Here is an 18,599-nt window from a genome sequence, read left to right on the forward strand (position 1 = left end):
GAAGGCACCCACAGCCCCTCAGTGGCACCACCATGCCCGGGTCAGCGTTGGCATCGGCCAAGCAAGCTCAGCAATGGCTGGGACCATTCGTTGGTCATGCAGGGAGTTGATCAACAGCTAATAGCAGCAGATGGAGAAGTAAAAGAAGAACCACCCACTGGGTGGAAGAAGGCAGAGGCTGGCCGGACCAAGCCCTTCTTCACCAGGCAGGGTCGAGTCCCCACGCCCCACCCCTCCCCTCCCCCCCCGCCTCTCACCATCATCTCGGGTAATAATCATCTGGCACCCCCGAGAGGTTGCGGAGCTTCAGCGCCGTGTCCACGGTTCTGATGTAGCCGCTGATCATCTTCCTCATCTCGGGGGTGTAAGGGTCGTACTCCAGCTTCCTCAGCCCCGACCGCTTGAAGTTGCCGTCCTTCTGCCCCTCCACGCACAGCAGCCTGTCCTGGCAGGCAGCGATGCCCAGCAGCCCCACCATGCGCTGCAGCTGGACAAAGAGGTCCCTCTTCAGGTCCTCGAAGTGAACCACCAGCACCTTCTTGCCGTAGCGCAGCCAGTCCAAGGTGTGAGTCGCCCACCAGGGCGCGTAGTTGGCCACGAACTCCGGCCACTCTGCAACCACAGAAAGCCAGGGCGGGCGTGGGGGTGGGCAGGGACCCCTGGGGATCCCCTGGTCTGACTAGGTGGAGGAGAGGATCATAGAATTGTTAGGGTCGGAAGGGACCTCAAGCATCAGCCAGTTCCAACCCCCCTGCCATGGCAGGGCCACCTCACACTAGATCAGGCTGGCCACAGCCTCATCCAGCCTGGGCTTAAACACCTGCAGGGACGGTGCCCCAACCACCTCCCTGGGCAACCTGTGCCATCTCTCACCGCCCTCATGGGGAAGAACTTCCTCCTAACATCCAATCTGAATCTACCCACTTCTAGTTTTGTTTCATCCCCCCCAGTCCTATCACTCCCTGAACACCCTCCAAAGTCTTGTAGCCCCCTTCAGATACTGGAAGCCCACAACTAGGTCTCCTCAGAGCCTTCTCTTCTCCAGACTGAACAGCCCCAACTGCCTCAGTCTGTCCTCACAGGAGAGCAGCTCCAGCCCTCTGCTCATCCTCATGGCCCTTCTCTGGACACCTTCCAGCACCTCCAGATCCTTCCTGTAACAGAGGCTCCAGACTGGATGCAGTGCTCCGGGTGGAATCTCAACAGAGCAGAGCAGAGGGGGAGAATCACCTTCCTCCACCTGCTGGCTGTACTTCTCTTGATGCAGCCCAGGATGTGATTAGCTTTCTGGGCTGCAAGTGGATGTGGTTAGCAGGTGTCCCCCCTCCCACCCCATGTCCTCCATCTCCCTCTTAATCCCCCCCTCCACCTCCCGTTGAAGGCTTTCAATTATCCCTCTTGCCAATTGATCCTCCCCTTAAAAGTCCTCTGATCAAAGGGATCATCACAGAATCTCCTGGTTGGAAAATCATGGAGTCCAACCATACCCTAACAGCTCCCTGTACATAGCTGTCAGACCATGTCCCTGAGCTCCTTATCTAAATGTCTTTAAAACACCTCAGAGATGCTGACTCCACCACTGCCCTGGCTACCCTGTGTCAGTGTCTGGTGACCTTTGGAGTCAAGAAATTGTTCCTCATGTCCAACCCAAACCTCTCCTGGTGCAACTTGAAGCCATTTCCTCTCCTCCTGTCAACTGTTCATTGGGAGAAGAGGCCAGCCCCAACCTGGCTCCAACCTCCTTTCAGGGAGTTGTAGAGAGCCAGAAGGTCTTCCCTCAACCTCCTCTTCCCCAGGCTGAACAGCCCCAGGTCCCTCAGCTGCTCCTCCCCAGACCCTTCCCCAGCTTGGCTGTCCTTCTCTGGACCTGCTGTCTCATGAAACATCAGTAAGAAGCCTCAACTCCCCCAAGGGTGCTGGGTACATCTATCTCCTGGTGCATAGGAGCTCTGGGTACCTGCTCCTCCCTCTTACCCTCCCCCCAGGCACCACTTCCTGATTAACAGCTGGGTTGTGGTTAATTCCCTGCAGAACCATTAAACCCAGGCTGTTTCATTATGCAGCTGCAGGACAATTCACCTTCTGTAATCACATCACATAAACCTTTGCTTTGGAACCACTCCAGGGAGAGCATAAAATTAATGTCGTGGAACCAAATGGGGGGTTCATGGTGCCCATGGCCTCTCTGGGCTCAGTGGAGGGGGAGGAGAAGAAAAATCATCCCCACCCCAGCACCAGCAGCTGTAGACTGGGGAGAGGGGATGGATTTTGATCCAAAATTGCCCCAGAATTGGATCCTGGAAGAAGGAAATGGTTTGGAAGAGGTAGGATGCAGGGAGTTGGGAAGGCTGAGGAGGTTCTTGGGAGAGGGAAGTGGTTTGGAGAGGGGGGCTGCAGGGAGGAGGGAGGGCTGGGGAGGTTTCTAGGGGAACAGAATGGTTTGGAGAGGTGGGATGTAGGGAGTAGGGAAGGCTGGGGAGGTTTCTAGGGGAACAGAATGGTTTGGAGAGGTGGGATGTAGGGAGTAGGGAAGGCTGGGGAGGTTCCTAGAAGGAAATTGTTTGGAGCCATGGTCTGCAGGAAGCAGGGAGGGCTGAGGAGGATCCTGGGAGAAAGAAATGGTTTGGAGACATGGGCTGCAGTGAGCAGGGAAGGCTGGGGTTGGGGACCCCCATCCCCCACCTCAATTACTCACCTTTAGTCAGTTCTTTTTTGTCCTCTGGATGATTATCTAATGGAGTGTTAATTGCTAACCTGGCACCAATCAACCCTCCCCACTGAGCAGCTGCTTCCCATGCTGGTGGGAGGAAGGGTGGGTGATGGTCCTCACAAGGACCCCATGGCTTCAAGGTTGGGGTCCTCCAAGGGATGAGCCCCACCATGGGATCAGTGGAATGATGATCCCCAGCCCCTCCCTGGTGCCAAACCACAGCTCTCACCAACCCTCCCAGCCTGCTCAAGCCCTGGAGCGATGGAAAATCTCCATCTTTCCAGGTAAGCTGTTCTAATGGTTAATTAACCTGACAATTAACTCCTCAGCTAATTACACCCTACATCCTCTGGAAAGAACTGGGTGATGTATTTGGGGGTGTGTCCAAATCAGATCCTCCTGGGGTGGAGGGAAGAATCTCCTTCCCCCAGCCTTCCCTTTGCCTCGGGGTTATGAGGTGTGGGATGGACAAGGAGGGGGTTTTGGACCGGGGAAAGCTGGGTGGGGGAGGGGGCTCCAGCAAAGACTCCATCCTCCATTGCCCCTCCTGCCTCTAGCGGCAGTTGTGCCTTTGGGGGCAGCAGACAGAGGTAAAGTCTAGCACCTGGCTTGTGCCCCAGCACGGTGGGCACAGCACCAGCCCCTGGAAGCCCCCAGGCCTCTCAGCAGCGCTGCTGGCAGGAGTGGTGGCAGCCACCATCCCCTCCCCGTGGCCGCGGCGGTGGCAGGGTGGCACTTCTGTGTGCCCAGCTGCTCTGAGCCACCCCCATCCCCAGGCTCAGGCAGAGGGTGGAGGCTCGTTAATTAGAGCAATTTACAAATTGCTGTTGTGGAACTGACTTCATTGGAAAGAGTTAAAATATTTAGCTTGATTGAACATCTGCTACCCTTCACTCAGAGTTTATTTAAGGCCAGCTTTCGCTGCTGTGTGCCTGGGTTGCTTTATCACCATGTGCCTGTGGCGCTGGGGACAACCCAGCCCTGCCCTCCCCGCTGCCCTGCCCTGTTAAAACCAGTGGGGAGGGATGTCCCACTGCTGCCACAGAATGGTTTGGGTTGGAAAAGACCTCTAAGATCATCCAGTCCAACCATGAACCCAGCACTGCCAGGTCACCACTACACTATGGCCCTCAGCACTGCATCTCCATGGTTTGCACCCCCTCCAGGGATGGGGATTCCACCACTGCCCTGGGTAGCCTGGGACAGGTCTTGACAACCCTCAAGGGGAAGAAATTGTTCCTCATGTCCAACCTAAACCTCCCCTGGGCAACCTGAGGCTGTTTCCTCTTGTCCTATCCCTCATTCCTTGGGAGAAGGGACTGACACCCACCTGGCTCCACCCTCCTTTCAGGGAGTTGTAGAGAGCCAGAAGGTCTTCCCTCAGCCTCCTTTTCTCCAGGCTGAACAACCCCAGTTGCCTCAGCCACTCCTCACCAGACCTGTTCTCCAGACTCTTCACCAGCACAAAGCCCTTCTTGGACCTGCTTTAGCAGTGTCCTTCTTGGATCCAGAGCTGAAGCCAGTACTTGAGATGTGGCCTCACCAGCCAAAGTAAAGGGGTACAATCCCTGCCCTGGTCCTGCTGGCCACACTGTTACTCATACAAAAGGGTTTCCCCATAGTTTGGATCCTTCAGCTCCTGCCCACTCAACCTATCCTCTCCTTTTTGGCATTAGGCTGCTCTAAGATTCACATCCTGGGGCACTGCAACCTCTCTGCTGCTGCCTTTGTGAGCCAGCACAGCACTGAACAGCTGAGCATCTCTGCTTCTCCAACTTGTCCCATCCCATCCAGGCAGGAGCCTTCCATAGAATCATAGACTCAATAAGGTTGGAAAAGACCTCAGAGATCAAGTCCAACCTATCACCCAACACCTCATGACTACTAAACCATGGTTTCAAGTGCCACATCCAACTCCTTTTGGAACACCTCCAGGGATGGGGACTCCACCACCTCCCTGGGCAGCACATTCCAATGGCTAACGACTCTCTCTGGGAAGAACTTTCTCCTCACCTCCAGCCTAAACTTCCCCTGGTGCAGCTTGAGACTGTGTCTTCTTGTTCTGGTGCTGGTTGCCTGGCAGAAGAGACCAACTTCCACCTGGCTACAACCTCCCTTCAGGGAGTTGTAGAGAGCAAGAAGGTCATCCCTGAGCCTCCTCTTCTCCAGGCTAAGCAACCCCAGCTCCCTCAGCCTCTCCTCACAGGGCTGTGCTCCAGACCTCTCCCCAGCCTTTGGCCAAGCCAGGTCACACCAGCTGCAAAGCCCAGGAGATGTACTTTCAGCAGGGGGATCACAAAGAGGTGGCAGAGCCCAGGCTTCCCCAACGGGGCCCAGGCTGGAGCTCCAGTGGGCTTTAAGAACCTCTTCACAGCTCTGCTGGCCGGACCGGAGCTTGGCCAGCCGGGTGGCAGGGGAGCAGGGCAGGAGCAGCCTACCTTTGCCCTTCCAGTGGGCGTGGGAGGCGAAGCCGATGTGGCCTCCGTACTTGCGGTTGAACTCGGCCATCAGAGCCTTGTAGGGGTTGCGGATGAGCAGGATGGCAGAGTCGAAGGATTCGATCTCCTTCTGGCCGCTCTCGTGGGTCTTGATGCAGATGGTCCGCCCGCTGCGCCAGTGGTCCCGCTCGCCCTTGAACCCTGCGGGGCACAGCCAGGCGGGGCTGCTGCGCGTCCCGGCCAGCGCACTGAGGCGGGGGGTGGGTGAGGGCAGCTGGGGCTTGAAGCAGACCAAACAGCCAAAGCTGAGCTGGGGAAGGATGGAGGGGATGGGATGGGTGAAAGCAGCTGGGGCTTGAAGCAGACCAAACAACCAAAGCTGAGATGGGGAAGGATGGAGGGGATGGGATGGGTGAAAGCAGCTGGGGCTTGAAGCAGACCAAGTAACCAAAGCTGAGATGGGGAAGGATGGAGGGGATGGGATGGGTGAAAGCAGCTGGGGCTTGAAGCAGACCAAACAGCCAAAGCTGAGCTGGGGAAGGATGGAGGGGATGGGATGGGTGAAAGCAGCTGGGGCTTGAAGCAGACCAAACAACCAAAGCTGAGCTGGGGAAGGATGGAGGGGATGGGATGGGTGAAAGCAGCTGGGGCTTGAAGCAGACCAAACAACCAAAGCTGAGCTGGGGAAGGATGGAGGGGATGGGATGGGTGAAAGCAGCTGGGGCTTGAAGCAGACCAAACAACCAAAGCTGAGCTGGGGAAGGATGGAGGGGATGGGATGGGTGAAAGCAGCTGGGGCTTGAAGCAGACCAAACAACCAAAGCTGAGCTGGGGAAGGATGGAGGGGATGGGATGGGTGAAAGCAGCTGGGGCTTGAAGCAGACCAAACAACCAAAGCTGAGCTGGGGAAGGATGGAGAGCAAGATGAAAGCAGCTGGGGCTTGAAGTAGACCAAGTAACCAAAGCTGAGATGGGGAAGGATGGAGAGCAGGATGAAAGCAGCTGGGGCTTGAAGCAGACCAAGTAACCAAAGCTGAGATGGGGAAGGATGGAGAGCAGGATGAAAGCAGCTGGGGCTTGAAGTAGACCAAGTAACTAAAGCTGAGCTGGGGAAAGGGAAGGATGGAGGGGGTGGGTTGGGTGAAAGCAGCTGGGGCTTGAAGTAGACCAAATAACCAAAGCTGAGCTGGGGAAGGATGGAGAGGATCAGTTGGATGAAAGCAGCTGGGGCTTGAAGTAGACTTTGTGTCACTCCCCATGTGGAAATAATTTCCCTAAGCTATGAGTCACCTAAAATTCATTTCTGAGAGGGTGGGAAGCAGGGAGGGGGTCTGAGCAGGGCTGTGTCCTCCCTAGCCATGCTCAGGTGGCTTCTCAGCAACGTGGTCTGCAACAACCTGATGTTGTCTAGCTTGGCTTTTCCCCAGGGCAGAACACATTGGCAGGAGAGCTGCACTAAGGTAACTTATGCTTGTCTTGGGTGGTCAAGAACATATTTCTGTAGCTCTGATCTCCTTGGGCACAGCAGTTAAACCCTCCCAATAAACTAAGAAGCATAAAAGCTTCAGAGTGGACTCTCAGCCAGTTTGCTGATCCTACCAAACCAGGAGTGGCTGACACCCCATTAAGCTGTGCTGCCAACCAGCAAGACCTGGACGGGCTGGAGAACTGGGTGAGGGGAACCTCATGAAGTTCAGGTCCTGCACCTGGGTAGGAATAACTCCCTGCACCAGTACAGGTGAGGGGTGCTGGAAAGCAGCTCTGCAAAGAAGGACTTGGGAGTGCTGATGGACAACAAGTTGCCCATGGGCCAGCAATGTGCCCTCCTGTCCAAGAAGGCAAATGATCTCCTGGGATGCATGAAGAATTGTGTGATCAGCAGGTCAAGGGGTGTTCTCCTCCCCCTCTCTTCTGCCCTACTGAGGCCCACTTCTAGCTCCCCATCTTGAGAGACAGGGAACTACTGGAGAGAGTCCAGTGGAGGCTATGAAGTTGCTGAGTGGCTTGGAGCATCTCTGTGAGAAGGAAAGACAGAGCCCTGGGGCTGTTGAGCCTGGAGAAGAGCAGCCTCAGAGGGGATCTGCTCAATGCTCAGCAAGAGCTAAAGGACCTGTGGGGGGCAAGAGGATGGGGCCAGACTCTTGTCAGTGGTACCCAGAGACAGGACAAGGCACAAACTGGAACCCAGGAGGTTCCATCTGGACAGGGAGAGAAACTTCTTTGGTGTGAGGGTGCTGGAGCCCTGGAGCAGGCTGCCCAGGGAGGTTGTGCAGTCTCCTCTGGAGAGATTCCAAACCCAGCTGGACATCCTGAGCAAGCTGCTGTGGGTGACCCTTATTTAGCAAGAAGGTTGGAGTGGATGATCTCCAGAGGTCCCTTCCAGCTTCTGCCATGCTGGGATTATGAGATTCATGCTCATGGAGCTTCTGATGAGCCCAGTGATGCCATGGAGAGGCTCCATATCATGCAGCACTGCCCCTCACGTTCTGTGCACTGAGTATCAGGGCTGAGCCCAGCATCTCTCCCAGCCCAGACACCATCCAAGCTACCCAGGAAGGTCACCCTGGTGGGTCTGAGCTGAGGTGAGAGCTGAGCTGCAAGGAGCTGTATGACATCAATTAGAGATGTGTCATTAGCTGTCTGCAGCCAGGCTGTGCAGCATGGGAACTTGATGCTTCATCTCCCAGTTGCCTGGATACCTCAGCCCAGAATAAACACAGAGCCCACACTCGGGTGGCTGAGCAAAACCTCCCAGCCCAAACCGTCCCACGAAGCAGCACCAGTTTTACCCAGCTCTGTCCTCCCCTTCCTGAAGGCCCAAGGGAGAGCACCAAGACCTTCTCCCAGCACAGGTGGCACCAGCAATGAACCCTTCCCTCACCTTTGTTGTAGAGAGAGCCATCAAAGTAGTAGCTGCCAGTGTAGAAGCCAGTGGCCAGCTCGATCAGGTGCCGTGCCCACGTGTTGCCAGCACCGGGGAAGCTGGCCAGGGCCACCAGCTGCTTGGCACGGGTTGGGAGAAACCTTCTGTCCATGCAGCGGTTGTCTGCAGTGAGAAGCACCCAAGACACATCAGGAATGCAGCATGGGAATGTGTTTTCCCTGCAGAGAGATCCCACTTCCCTACAGCTGCTGAGATGCTGGGCAGGGTGCGAGGAGGTGGCTGCCATGGGGCAAGGCGTACTGCTGAAGCACCCAGGGGCAGCCCAAAGAGTCTTCATCATAGAATGGCTCAGGTTGGAAGGGACCTCAAAGGTCATCTACTCCAACTTCCCAGCCATGGGCTGGGACACCTCTCAACTAGACTCAGCTGCTCAAGGTCTCATCCAACCTGGCCTTGGACACCTCCAGGGAGGAGGCAGCTGCAGCCTCCCTAGACAACCCATTCCAGAGTCTCACCAGCCTCCTTCTGAAGAAGTTCATCCTAAGCTCCAGTCTGACCCTTCTCTCCCTCAGCTTCAAGCCATTCCTCCTTGTCCTGTCTCTAGACACCTTCATGAACAGTCCCTCTGCAGCCTTCCTGGAGGATCTCTCCAGGTATTGGAAGGCAGCTCTAGAGTCCCCCTGGAGTCTTCTCTTCATTTCCAAGTAAACCATTTAAATTTATTTGTATTCCAGGTCTATGAAGACCCCAAAGAGTCCTGAACACTCCAGAAAGTCCTAAGCACCCCAAGAAGTCTTAAGAGGAGGGCAGAAGATGCTCTGCATCGTGGTTGGGAGACAGTGAGTTATACAGGTGCATCTGCCAAGCAGCCTCCTGCTTTTTGTTTAGATCAATGAATCCAAGAGTGGATCCACCACGGCCCCAGCATCCCAAAAGGGATCATGTTGAGATTGAGCTGCTCTGAGGCAAAGCCACCTTCAACCGGGTTCTTCTTTGCTTCATTCAGCCCCTTCCTCTCCCAGTAACAGGTTTCTCCCTTGGCTTGTGCTTTGAAAGCCAGGGAGATGTGGTGCTGAGGGGCATGGTGTGGTGGTGACCTGGCAGTGGTAGGTTAGTGGTTGGACTTGATGGGCTCCACCTCAGAGATCTTTTCCCACTGAAACAATTCTGTGACTCTATGATCCCTGAAAGTGCTCAAAGCCAGGTTGGGTGAGGGGCACTGAGCCTCCTGGTTTAGTGGAAAGTGTCCCTGCCCATGGCAGGGGGGTTGGAACTAGATGAGCTTTAAGGTCCCATTCCAACCCAAACCATCCTGGGATTCTATCATCTTCAAGGTCTCCTCCAAACAAAATGATTCCATGATTCCCTGTTCCCATCAGTCCCACCACAGAGACCTGCCAGGTGGTGATGGACAGAACCCCCTCTTTGTACAGCCTTTTGAGGACTTTCTGCCTGGTCATAAGGGTTTCCCTCCCCAGTTTTGCTCCTGGAAGCCTGTCCCTGTCCCTTCCAGCTGGCAAAGCCCCAGCAGGTTCACCAGCTGGCTGCAGACTCTGGTTTGCCTGGGGACAAGGAGGGACAAGGAGGGATGCTGCCGGAGGCAGATGGCCGACTGCTGTCTCCTGCAGCTGTGCCAGGCAGCAATTAAAACTGTTTGTTCAGGAGGGGCTTGGTTTCCCAGGAAATTGAAATAAAGAGGAATTTTTAATGAAGGATGCTGGAAGATGCTCACTGGGCTGCTCCCAGTGCCTGGGAAGGGGTTGGGAAACGGGTGCTGGCACGACACTGGAGTGGTCCCAGGAGGTGGTCAAGACACGTGTGGCCATGGCACGTTGGGGCATGGTTTAATGGCCATAGTGGGCTTTGATGGTTGAACTCAATGATCTCAGAAGGCTTTTCCAACCCAAACCATTCTGTGATTCCTGCCCACCCCCCTCCCAACCCAGCAGCAAGTAGGGTGAGGCCGGTGCCAGCTCACCTTGCACTTGGGTCTGGTAGACCAGGAGGTATTCGGCGGTGCCACAGCTCTCGAACTCCTCACCAGCGCATTTCTGGGCACAGAGCTGCTCATCCTCACGCTCATGCAGGGTGAAGAGGGTGGTGGGGAAACCACAGAGGCAGGAGGTCCCAGCCAGGGCTGACAATGGGTACTCCTGTGGGGGTGAGTAGAGGGTGGGCAGCTGGCGGCACCATCCCCGTTTCCCCATTGCAAACCCTTCCTCTGCCCCCCGCATCCATCCTCACCACCCATGGGGCAGGGTTTAATGGCCATGGTGGTCTTAGACTGAAGGCTGGGCTCAATCTTAAAGGTCTCTTCCAACCAAAACAAATCTGTGACCCCACTGTGGAGCGCAGGCCAGCTGGCAGCATCCTTTGAGCAGGCTGGAGGAACCTTCACAGCACAGAGCAAAGCCACAGCAGTCAGAGTGCTTTATTTCCCTGTTCATTCCCCCCCAGAATGAACTAATGAGAGTTGATCAATGAGCCCTGGAATCGTTCAAGGCCAGGTTGGATGGAGCTCTGAGAAACCTGGGAGGTGTCCCTGCCCTTGGCAGGGAACTAGGTGATCTTGAAGGTCCCTTCCAAGCCAAACCATTCTATGATTCTTGATGGCTGGACTCAATGATCTTAGAATCACAGAACTGGTTTGGTTGGAAAAGACTTCTATGATCCCAGCTGGATTCAACATCCTTCTATGATCCCAGCTGGATTCAGCATCCTTCTAGCTGGATTCAGCATTCTTCACCTTGGATTCAGCATCCCTCAAGCTGGCTGCACAATCAGCATGTTGCAGACACCCAAACCCACCCAAGCCCTGACTTTTCACCATGGCACAGCTGATGCACCAGTGCCCCCAGGAGAGCTTCACCACCCACAGTGAGGTTACTGGGAGCCATCAGACAGCCCATGGCAGCCTCACTGCAGTGTCCAAACCTGAAATTATGAGACTCATTTGGTGGCTGACAGGTGATTTACAACCAGGAGCTGGGTTAATCAAGGGGCTCTGGTTATTTACACCTCCCACCTCCAACCTCTCCCAGCAGCGATGGGAAATTGGAGGCTGGGATAGAGCAGCTGCTGTATTTTGCTGATGTGAGGCTTCCTCACCATCCTCTGCTAGAGGCATCACGAAGGCAGAACAGGACTGTCCCTACCTGCTGGCCTTTTTCCTCCTCTGCCTGGCAATTTACCTAATTTTAATTACTAAATACAAATTGCTTGGGATAGGATAGGATGGGATGGGATAGGATAGGATAGGATAGAATAGGATAGGATAGGATAGGATAGAATAGGATAGGATAGGATAGACCAGACCAGGTTGGAAGAGACCTTCAAGATCATCACATCCAACACCATCTAATCAACTAAACCATGGCACCAAGCACCCCATCAAGTCTCCTAAACACCTCCAATGATGGTGACTTCACCACCTCCCTGGGCAGCACATTCCAATGGCTAACAACTCTCTCTGGGAAGAACTTTCTCCTCACCTCCAGCCTAAACCTCCCCTGGCACAGCTTGAGACTGTGTCCTCTTGTTCTGGTGCTGGCTGCCTGGGAGATGAGACCATCCCCGTCCTGGCTACAACCTCCCTTCAGGTAGTTGTAGAGAGCAAGAAGGTCATCCCTGAGCCTCCTCTTCTCCAGGCTAAGCAACCCCAGCTCCCTCAGCCTCTCTTCACAGGGCTTGTGTAGCATCCCTGGACCACAGCAGGACCCTGCAATGCTCCTGCCCAAACCCCTCTTTGGGGGTGGCTGCTGCTTGATGAGGTGGGTCAAAGCCATGAGGAGTGAGCAGGGCAGGCATTGGGTGCTGTCCTTTGGGGACATGTGGTCCAGACCAGAAAAGCATCCATGTGATCCTTTGTCACTAGGAGATAGATAATTATGACACTAAATCAGATTAAAAATTTACCCAGTGTGACCCTGTCTGATGATGATTTAGATGATTAATCTCCCTGCACCAGGGAAGGTCAGGGGTTGACCTTCTGGAAAGCAGCTCTGGAAGTGCTGGTGGACAAGTTCACCATGAGTGAAGCAAGAAGGCCAATGGTCTCCTGGGCTGTGTGAAGAAGAGTGTGGTCAGCAGGTCAAGGGAGGTTCTCCTCCTGCTCTATTCTGCCTTATTGAGGCCACATCTGAAGTATTTGGTCCAGTTCTGGGTCCCCAGTTCCAGAGAGACAGGAAAATGATGGACAGAGTCCAGTGGAGGCTACAGAGATGCTGAGGCTCCTGGAGCATCTCTGTGAATGGGAAAGGCTGAGAGCCCTGGGGCTGTTGAGCCTGGAGAAGAGCAGCCCCAGAGGGGATCTGATCAGTGTTCAGCAAGAGCTAAAGGAATTATGGGAGGCAAGAGGATGGGGACAGAGTCTTGTCAGTGGTGCCCAGTGATGGGACAAGAGACAATGGGCACAAAGTGGAACCCAGGAGGTTCCATCTGAACAGGAGGAGAAGCTTCTTTGATATGACAGTGCCAGAGCCTTGGAGCAGGCTGCCCAGAGAGGCTGTGGAATCTCCTCTGGGGTGATTCCAAACCCACCTGGACATTCTGGGCAAGCTGCTGTGGGTGCCTCTGATTTAGCAGGAGGGTTGGACTGAACAATCCCCAGAGGTCCCTTCCAACTCCTGTTACGCTGGGATTCTGTGATTAAGCTTTTGACCTGCACCCCTTTGGCTCCCCCTGGTACCTTCTCAGTGCAGAAATCCACACACTTGTCCACTGACATGTTGAGCATGAGCTGGCTGACGGGCAGGGCGATGGAGACGTTGTCCGGCCTGCGGAAGCACCCCCGGAATATTGCACTGCCATCTGCGAGGGAGAGAGAGCACAGCACTGAGAGCCACGCTGGCCCAGCCCTGAGGAGCAGGGGCTGCACCCTTCAAACCTTGTCACTGCCACTCCCAAACACCCCAGGCTCAAGAGCAAGGAGCTCTGCACACCCCCAGCACATCTGCTCAACACACTCTTCTCCAGCCACCCATTGGTACAGCAGCAGCTTTTCCCCAGCTCTTGTCAGCCTCTCACCCTGAAAGGTCTCATCCCATGTCCTCCCCCACCCAGGCACCCTCAGCCCCTCCCCAGGGTGGTCGTTCAAGCAAGTACCCGGTGGAGCACCGAACCCCACCCACCCTCCTTCCCATTGCCTGGGGACAAGGAAAACAAAGCAGCAGACAGGAGTAGAGCCCTGCCTCAGGTCGCCCAGAGATGAGGACCCCTGGGACCATTTCAGGTCAGGCTGTGGGGCTATGAGCTCTAGGTACAGATGTCCCTGCTGACCTCAGGTTGGACGAGCTTGAGAGGGCCCTTCCCACCCCACCCAATCTGTGATTCATCCTGCGGTTTGGGGGCTGAGCTGCGGGCCCCGGGGCTGCCGCCAGCTTACACCTCCTGGCCGACTCCTGGGCGAGCTCCAGGCGGTAGATGGAGAGGCGGTTGACCCCCCCACAGGTGTTGGTCCTCTCGCCCTTGCAGAGCATGTTGCACTCGGTCTCGCTGGCGTTGGGCGCCTGCACCTTGTGCCCGCAGTAGCACTCGGCGCCGAACTCCAGCCCCGCGTAGAGGTAGCCCCTGGGGAGAAGAGGAAGAGGAGGGATCAGAGCATCCCTGGGCAGCCACCCAGCTCTGTGTGGGTTTGGCAGAGAGCATTCTCGCTGCAGCCAGATCACATCCAGCAGTGGAAGCAGCATCCTAAGTATGCACTGTTGAATTCTATCCCATCCCATCCCATCCCTATCCTATTCTATTCTATTCCATTCCATCCCATCCCATTCCATCCCATCCCTATCCTATTCTATTCCATTCCATCCCATCCCTATCCCATCCCTATCCCGTTCCATTCTATTCCATCCTATCCCATCCCATCCCATCCCTGTTCTATTCTATTCCATTCTATTCCATTCCATTCTATCCTATCCCATCCCATTCTATTCTATTCCATTCCATCCTATCCCATCCCATCCCTATTCTATTCTATTCCATTCCATCCTATCCCATCCCTATTCTATTCCGTTCCATCCTATCCCATCCCTATTCTAGTCTATTCTATTCCGTTCCATCCCTATCCCATTCTATTCTATCCCATCCCATTCCATTCTATCCCATCCCATCCTATTCTATTCCATCCCATCCTATCCCATCCCTATTCTAGTCTATTCTATTCCGTTCCATCCCTATCCCATCCCTATCCCATTCTATTCTATCCCATCCCATTCCATTCTATCCCATCCTATTCTATTCCATTCCATCCTATCCCATCCCTATTCTATCCTATTCTATCCCATCTCATCCCTATTCTATTCTATCCCATTCCATTCCTATTCTATTCTATCCCACCCCATTCCTATTCTATCCCACCCCATTCCTATTCTATCCCATTCCACTCTATCTCATCCCATTACATCCTGTCTTCTTCCATTCCTTTCTAGTCTATCCTATTTCATTCATTTCTGTTCTATTCCATTCCATTCCATCCTATCTTATTCCATCCCATCTCTTTCTATTCCGTTCTATTCTATTCTGGCCCATTCCATCCTATCCTTTCATTCCACTCTATCCCATTCCAACCTCTCCATCCCAGGCAACCAGCACCAGAACAAGGGGACACAGTCTCAAGCTGTGCCAGGGGAGGTTTAGGCTGGATGTTAGGAAGAAGTTCTTCATAGAAAGAGAGATTGGCCATTGGAATGTGCTGCCCAGGGAGGTGGTGGAGTCCCCATCACTTAAAGTGTTTAAGAAGAGTCTGGATGAGGCACTTGGTGCCATGGTTTAGTTGATCAGATGGTGTTGGGTGACAGGTTGGACTGGATGATCTCGAAGGTCTTTTCCAACCTGCTTAATGCTATTCTATTCTATTCTATTTCATTACATCCCATCCTATTCTACCTTATCCCTTTCTATTCTATTCCATTCTATCCTGTCCTACCCTATCCCATTCTATCCTGTTGCATCCCATCCTTTGCAGCCATGTCCCCAGGTGCCAGGGGATGCTGCATGGCTGGGTTTCAGCTCTCAGGGTATCTGGAACCGCAAATTGCCATCAGTGCTGCACACCCCACCAGTACTGACCACAATGAGGGGACATCCTTTGTGCAATGCTGGGGAGAGAAGAAGAAAGAGCGAGAGAGAGGAGGAGGAGGAGAAGAAGAAGAAGAAGAAAGAGCGAGAGAGAGGAGGAGGAGGAGGAGAAGAAGAAGAAAGAGCGAGAGAGAGGAGGAGGAGAAGACAAAAGAGCGAGAGAGAGGAGGAGGAGAAGACAAAAGAGCGAGAGAGAGGAGGAGGAGGAGAAGAAAGAGCGAGAGTGTGGAGGAGGAGAAGAAGAAAGAGCGAGAGAGAGGAGGAGGAGAAGAAGAAGAAGAAAGAGCGAGAGAGAGGAGGAGGAGAAGAAGAAGAAGAAAGAGCGAGAGAGAGGAGGAGGAGAAGAAGAAGAAGAAAGAGCGAGAGAGAGGAGGAGGAGAAGAAGAAGAAGAAAGAGCAAGTGAGAGGAGGAGGAGAAGAAGAAGAAGAAAGAGCGAGAGAGAGGAGGAGGAGAAGAAGAAGAAGAAAGAGCGAGAGAGAGGAGGAGGAGAAGAAGAAGAAGAAAGAGCGAGAGAGAGGAGGAGGAGAAGAAGAAGAAAGAGCGAGTGAGAGGAGGAGGAGAAGAAGAAGAAGAAAGAGCAAGTGAGAGGAGGAGGAGGAGAAGAAGAAGAAGAAAGAGCGAGAGAGAGGAGGAGGAGAAGAAGAAGAAGAAAGAGCGAGAGAGAGGAGGAGGAGAAGAAGAAGAAGAAAGAGCGAGAGAGAGGAGGAGGAGAAGAAGAAGAAGAAAGAGCAAGTGAGAGGAGGAGGAGAAGAAGAAGAAGAAAGAGCGAGTGAGAGGAGGAGGAGAAGAAGAAGAAGAAAGAGCGAGAGAGAGGAGGAGGAGAAGAAGAAGAAGAAGAAAGAGCGAGAGAGAGGAGGAGGAGAAGAAGAAGAAGAAAGAGCAAGTGAGAGGAGGAGGAGGAGAAGAAGAAGAAGAAAGAGCGAGAGAGAGGAGGAGGAAGAGGAGAAGAAGAAAGAGCAAGAGAGGAGGAGGAAGAGGAGAAGAAGAAAGAGCAAGAGAGGAGGAGGAAGAGGAGAAGAAGAAAGAGCGAGAGAGGAGGAGGAAGAGGAGAAGAAGAAAGAGCGAGAGAGAGGAGGAGGAGAAGAAGAAAGAGCGAGAGAGAGGAGGAGGAGCAGAAGAAGAAGAAAGCGAGAGAGAAGAGAGAGAGACAAGAAGAAAGAAAGAAAGAGAAGGTGGGAGGAAGGGGAGGGGAGCAGCCAGAGCAGGGAAATGTGTCAGCAGAGAAAGGCCGTGGGTGTGCGGGGAAGGCTGGCTGGCTGGAGCCGCGGTGCCCGTCGCCTGCCTACCGCTCGGCACAGTTGTCCTGGCAACGGAAGACCGTCATCTTCTTGTAGTCGAAGAAGGAGACGCCGCGCAGCGTCCGCTGGCGGGTGTCGTCCACGTAGCAGCCGATGTACCTTGCTGGCAGAAGGGAAGGGAAAAGGGGGTTACAAACAGCTGGGCTGAACCCGTCCCTTCCCACGCCCCTGTTGGGGTCTCCAACCCACAAGCCCACCTCCCCCTCAATGGGCGTGCAGTTGTTTGCTTTTGGAATGCTGCTCCACAAGGTGCAAGACAGCCCTGAAAATCATAGAACTGTCAGGGTTGGAAGGGACCTCAAGGATCAGCCAGTTCCACCCCCCCTGCCATGGGCAGGGACACCTCACACTACAGCAGCTTGCTCACAGCCTCATCCAGCCTGGCTGCAAAAACCTCCAGGGATGAGGCTTCCACCACCTCCCTGGGCAGCCTGTGCCAGTCTCTCACCACCCTCATGGGGAAGAACTTCTTCCTAACATCAAATCGAAATCTACCCAGTTCTAGTTTCACTCCATCCCCCCCGAGTCCTGTCAGTACCTGACATCCTGAAAAGTCCCTCCCCAGCTTTCTTGTAGACCCCTGCAGATACTGAATGACCATAGGTCTCCTCAGAACCTCCTCTTCTCCAGACTGAATAGCCCCAACTCCCTCAGTCTGTCTCCGTAGGAGAAAATGAGCAGGTGGGTAAAGCCCAGGGACACCTACTATGGATAGACAAGGGGTTGTGGCTCTGCATCCTTCTATCATCTTCCTTCACACCTACCTCAAAACTGAGCAAAGTAGCCCCAAATGTGGTCTAAAAGCCCATCTCCTTCCCACCAACCTCATAACTGAGCCAAGCAGCCCCAGATATGATCTAAACCCCCATCTCCTTCCACACCAATGTCAAAACTGAGCCAAGTAGCCCCAAATAAGATCTTAACAGATCTGCTCTGCTCACAGAACATCTTCTGCAGGATGCCAAGCCTGTTCTATAGACTCTGGAGGCTGTGTGGTGGCCATTCCCCCTTGTCCTGCCTGCACAGCCCAGACCCCACCAGCACTGCAAACCAGGTTCTCCAAGGTAGCCTGGAGGAAGGTGGAGGAGAACCACTGAAAGAAATGTGCCTGATAGAGCTTTCCCCACCACCACCATGAGTCAGAACAAATTGCTCCCAATTACTTGCAGCACAAGATGGCATTTCCACAGCACTGAGCAGGTTTTGGCAGGTCAGCTCAGCTCAGCCTGGTGGGGACAGACCTAAGTGGTGTGGGATTACTCCAGAGGTTGGCAGGGAGCTGGTGAGTGATGTGCATCCTCAGTCCACTGCTCCTGACATATGAGAGCTGCAACTCATTAGGAAGGCAGCTGGAATTATTAGGGGGATATGAGGAAGTGAAGAGGTGGAGGAGTGAGCACTGAAGAGATGCTGGAAGGCACATGGTGGGGTTAGGAAGGGGCTGCTGGAGGGTGCTGAGTGGTGAGAAGATGACCTGTCCCAGCATGAAGCCTTCACAGAGCTAAGAGGAATTTCATAGAATGGTTTGGATTGGAAGGGGTCTTAAAGATAATTTAGTTCCAATCCCCTGCCATTGGCAGGGACACCTTCCACTAGACCAGGCTGCACAAGACCCCATCCAGCCTGGCCTTGAACACCTCCAGGGAGGGGGCATCCATGACCTCCCTGGGCAGCCTGTTCCAGCATCTCATCACCCTCACTGGAAAGAATTTCTTCCTAATCTGCAGCCTAAATCCCCGCTCTTCCAGCTTAAAGCCATCATCCCCCATCCTCTCACTACAAGCCCTTGTAAAGTGTCCCTCCCCAGATTTCTTGCAGCCCCCTTCAGGTACTGGAAGGCTGCTCTAAGGTCTCCCTAGAGCCTTCTGCTCTGCAGGCTGAACACCCCCAGCTCTCCCAGCCTGTCCCCATAGGGGAGGTGCTCCATTTTGAAGCACGTTGGGAACCTGTGGTGTGAGCTGACACAGATCCAGCCATGGAGAAGCATTAAATTCCCCACAGGTCTCAATCTCCTCACCATCACGCTGGGGAGCTATCAAGGAACTCATGTGATGGCACCAACGTGCCCTCCAGCTCCCATGAACTGCTGCCCAAGTTGAGGCTTCTCATAAAGCATTAAAAAGGGGCAGGAGGATGCTACCAGACCACCTAGGAGAAGCAAAGCCTGAGCCCAGCACCCCTTATCATAGAATCA

At 54.1% G+C, this 18,599-nt stretch overlaps 1 protein-coding gene across 1 annotated transcript in view; it reads right to left on the reverse strand.

The window, feature by feature from the left end:
* Positions 1 to 249: 249 nt before the first annotated feature.
* WSCD2 (WSC domain containing 2) overlaps positions 250 to 18,599 on the reverse strand; it is a 38,563-nt gene continuing 20,213 nt past the window's right edge. Inside the window, exons 3-9 of the mRNA XM_009909622.2 lie at positions 16,394 to 16,508; positions 13,416 to 13,600; positions 12,720 to 12,841; positions 10,011 to 10,185; positions 8,030 to 8,194; positions 5,149 to 5,349; positions 250 to 612 (exon numbers count right to left, since the gene is read on the reverse strand). Coding sequence (XP_009907924.2) covers positions 260 to 612; positions 5,149 to 5,349; positions 8,030 to 8,194; positions 10,011 to 10,185; positions 12,720 to 12,841; positions 13,416 to 13,600; positions 16,394 to 16,508 — 1,316 coding nt within the window. The 3' untranslated portion in view covers positions 250 to 259. The remainder of the gene's footprint in view (positions 613 to 5,148; positions 5,350 to 8,029; positions 8,195 to 10,010; positions 10,186 to 12,719; positions 12,842 to 13,415; positions 13,601 to 16,393; positions 16,509 to 18,599) is intronic.

Source organism: Dryobates pubescens, chromosome 25, assembly GCF_014839835.1.
Source record: "Dryobates pubescens isolate bDryPub1 chromosome 25, bDryPub1.pri, whole genome shotgun sequence".
Taxonomy (NCBI): Eukaryota; Metazoa; Chordata; class Aves; order Piciformes; family Picidae; genus Dryobates; species Dryobates pubescens.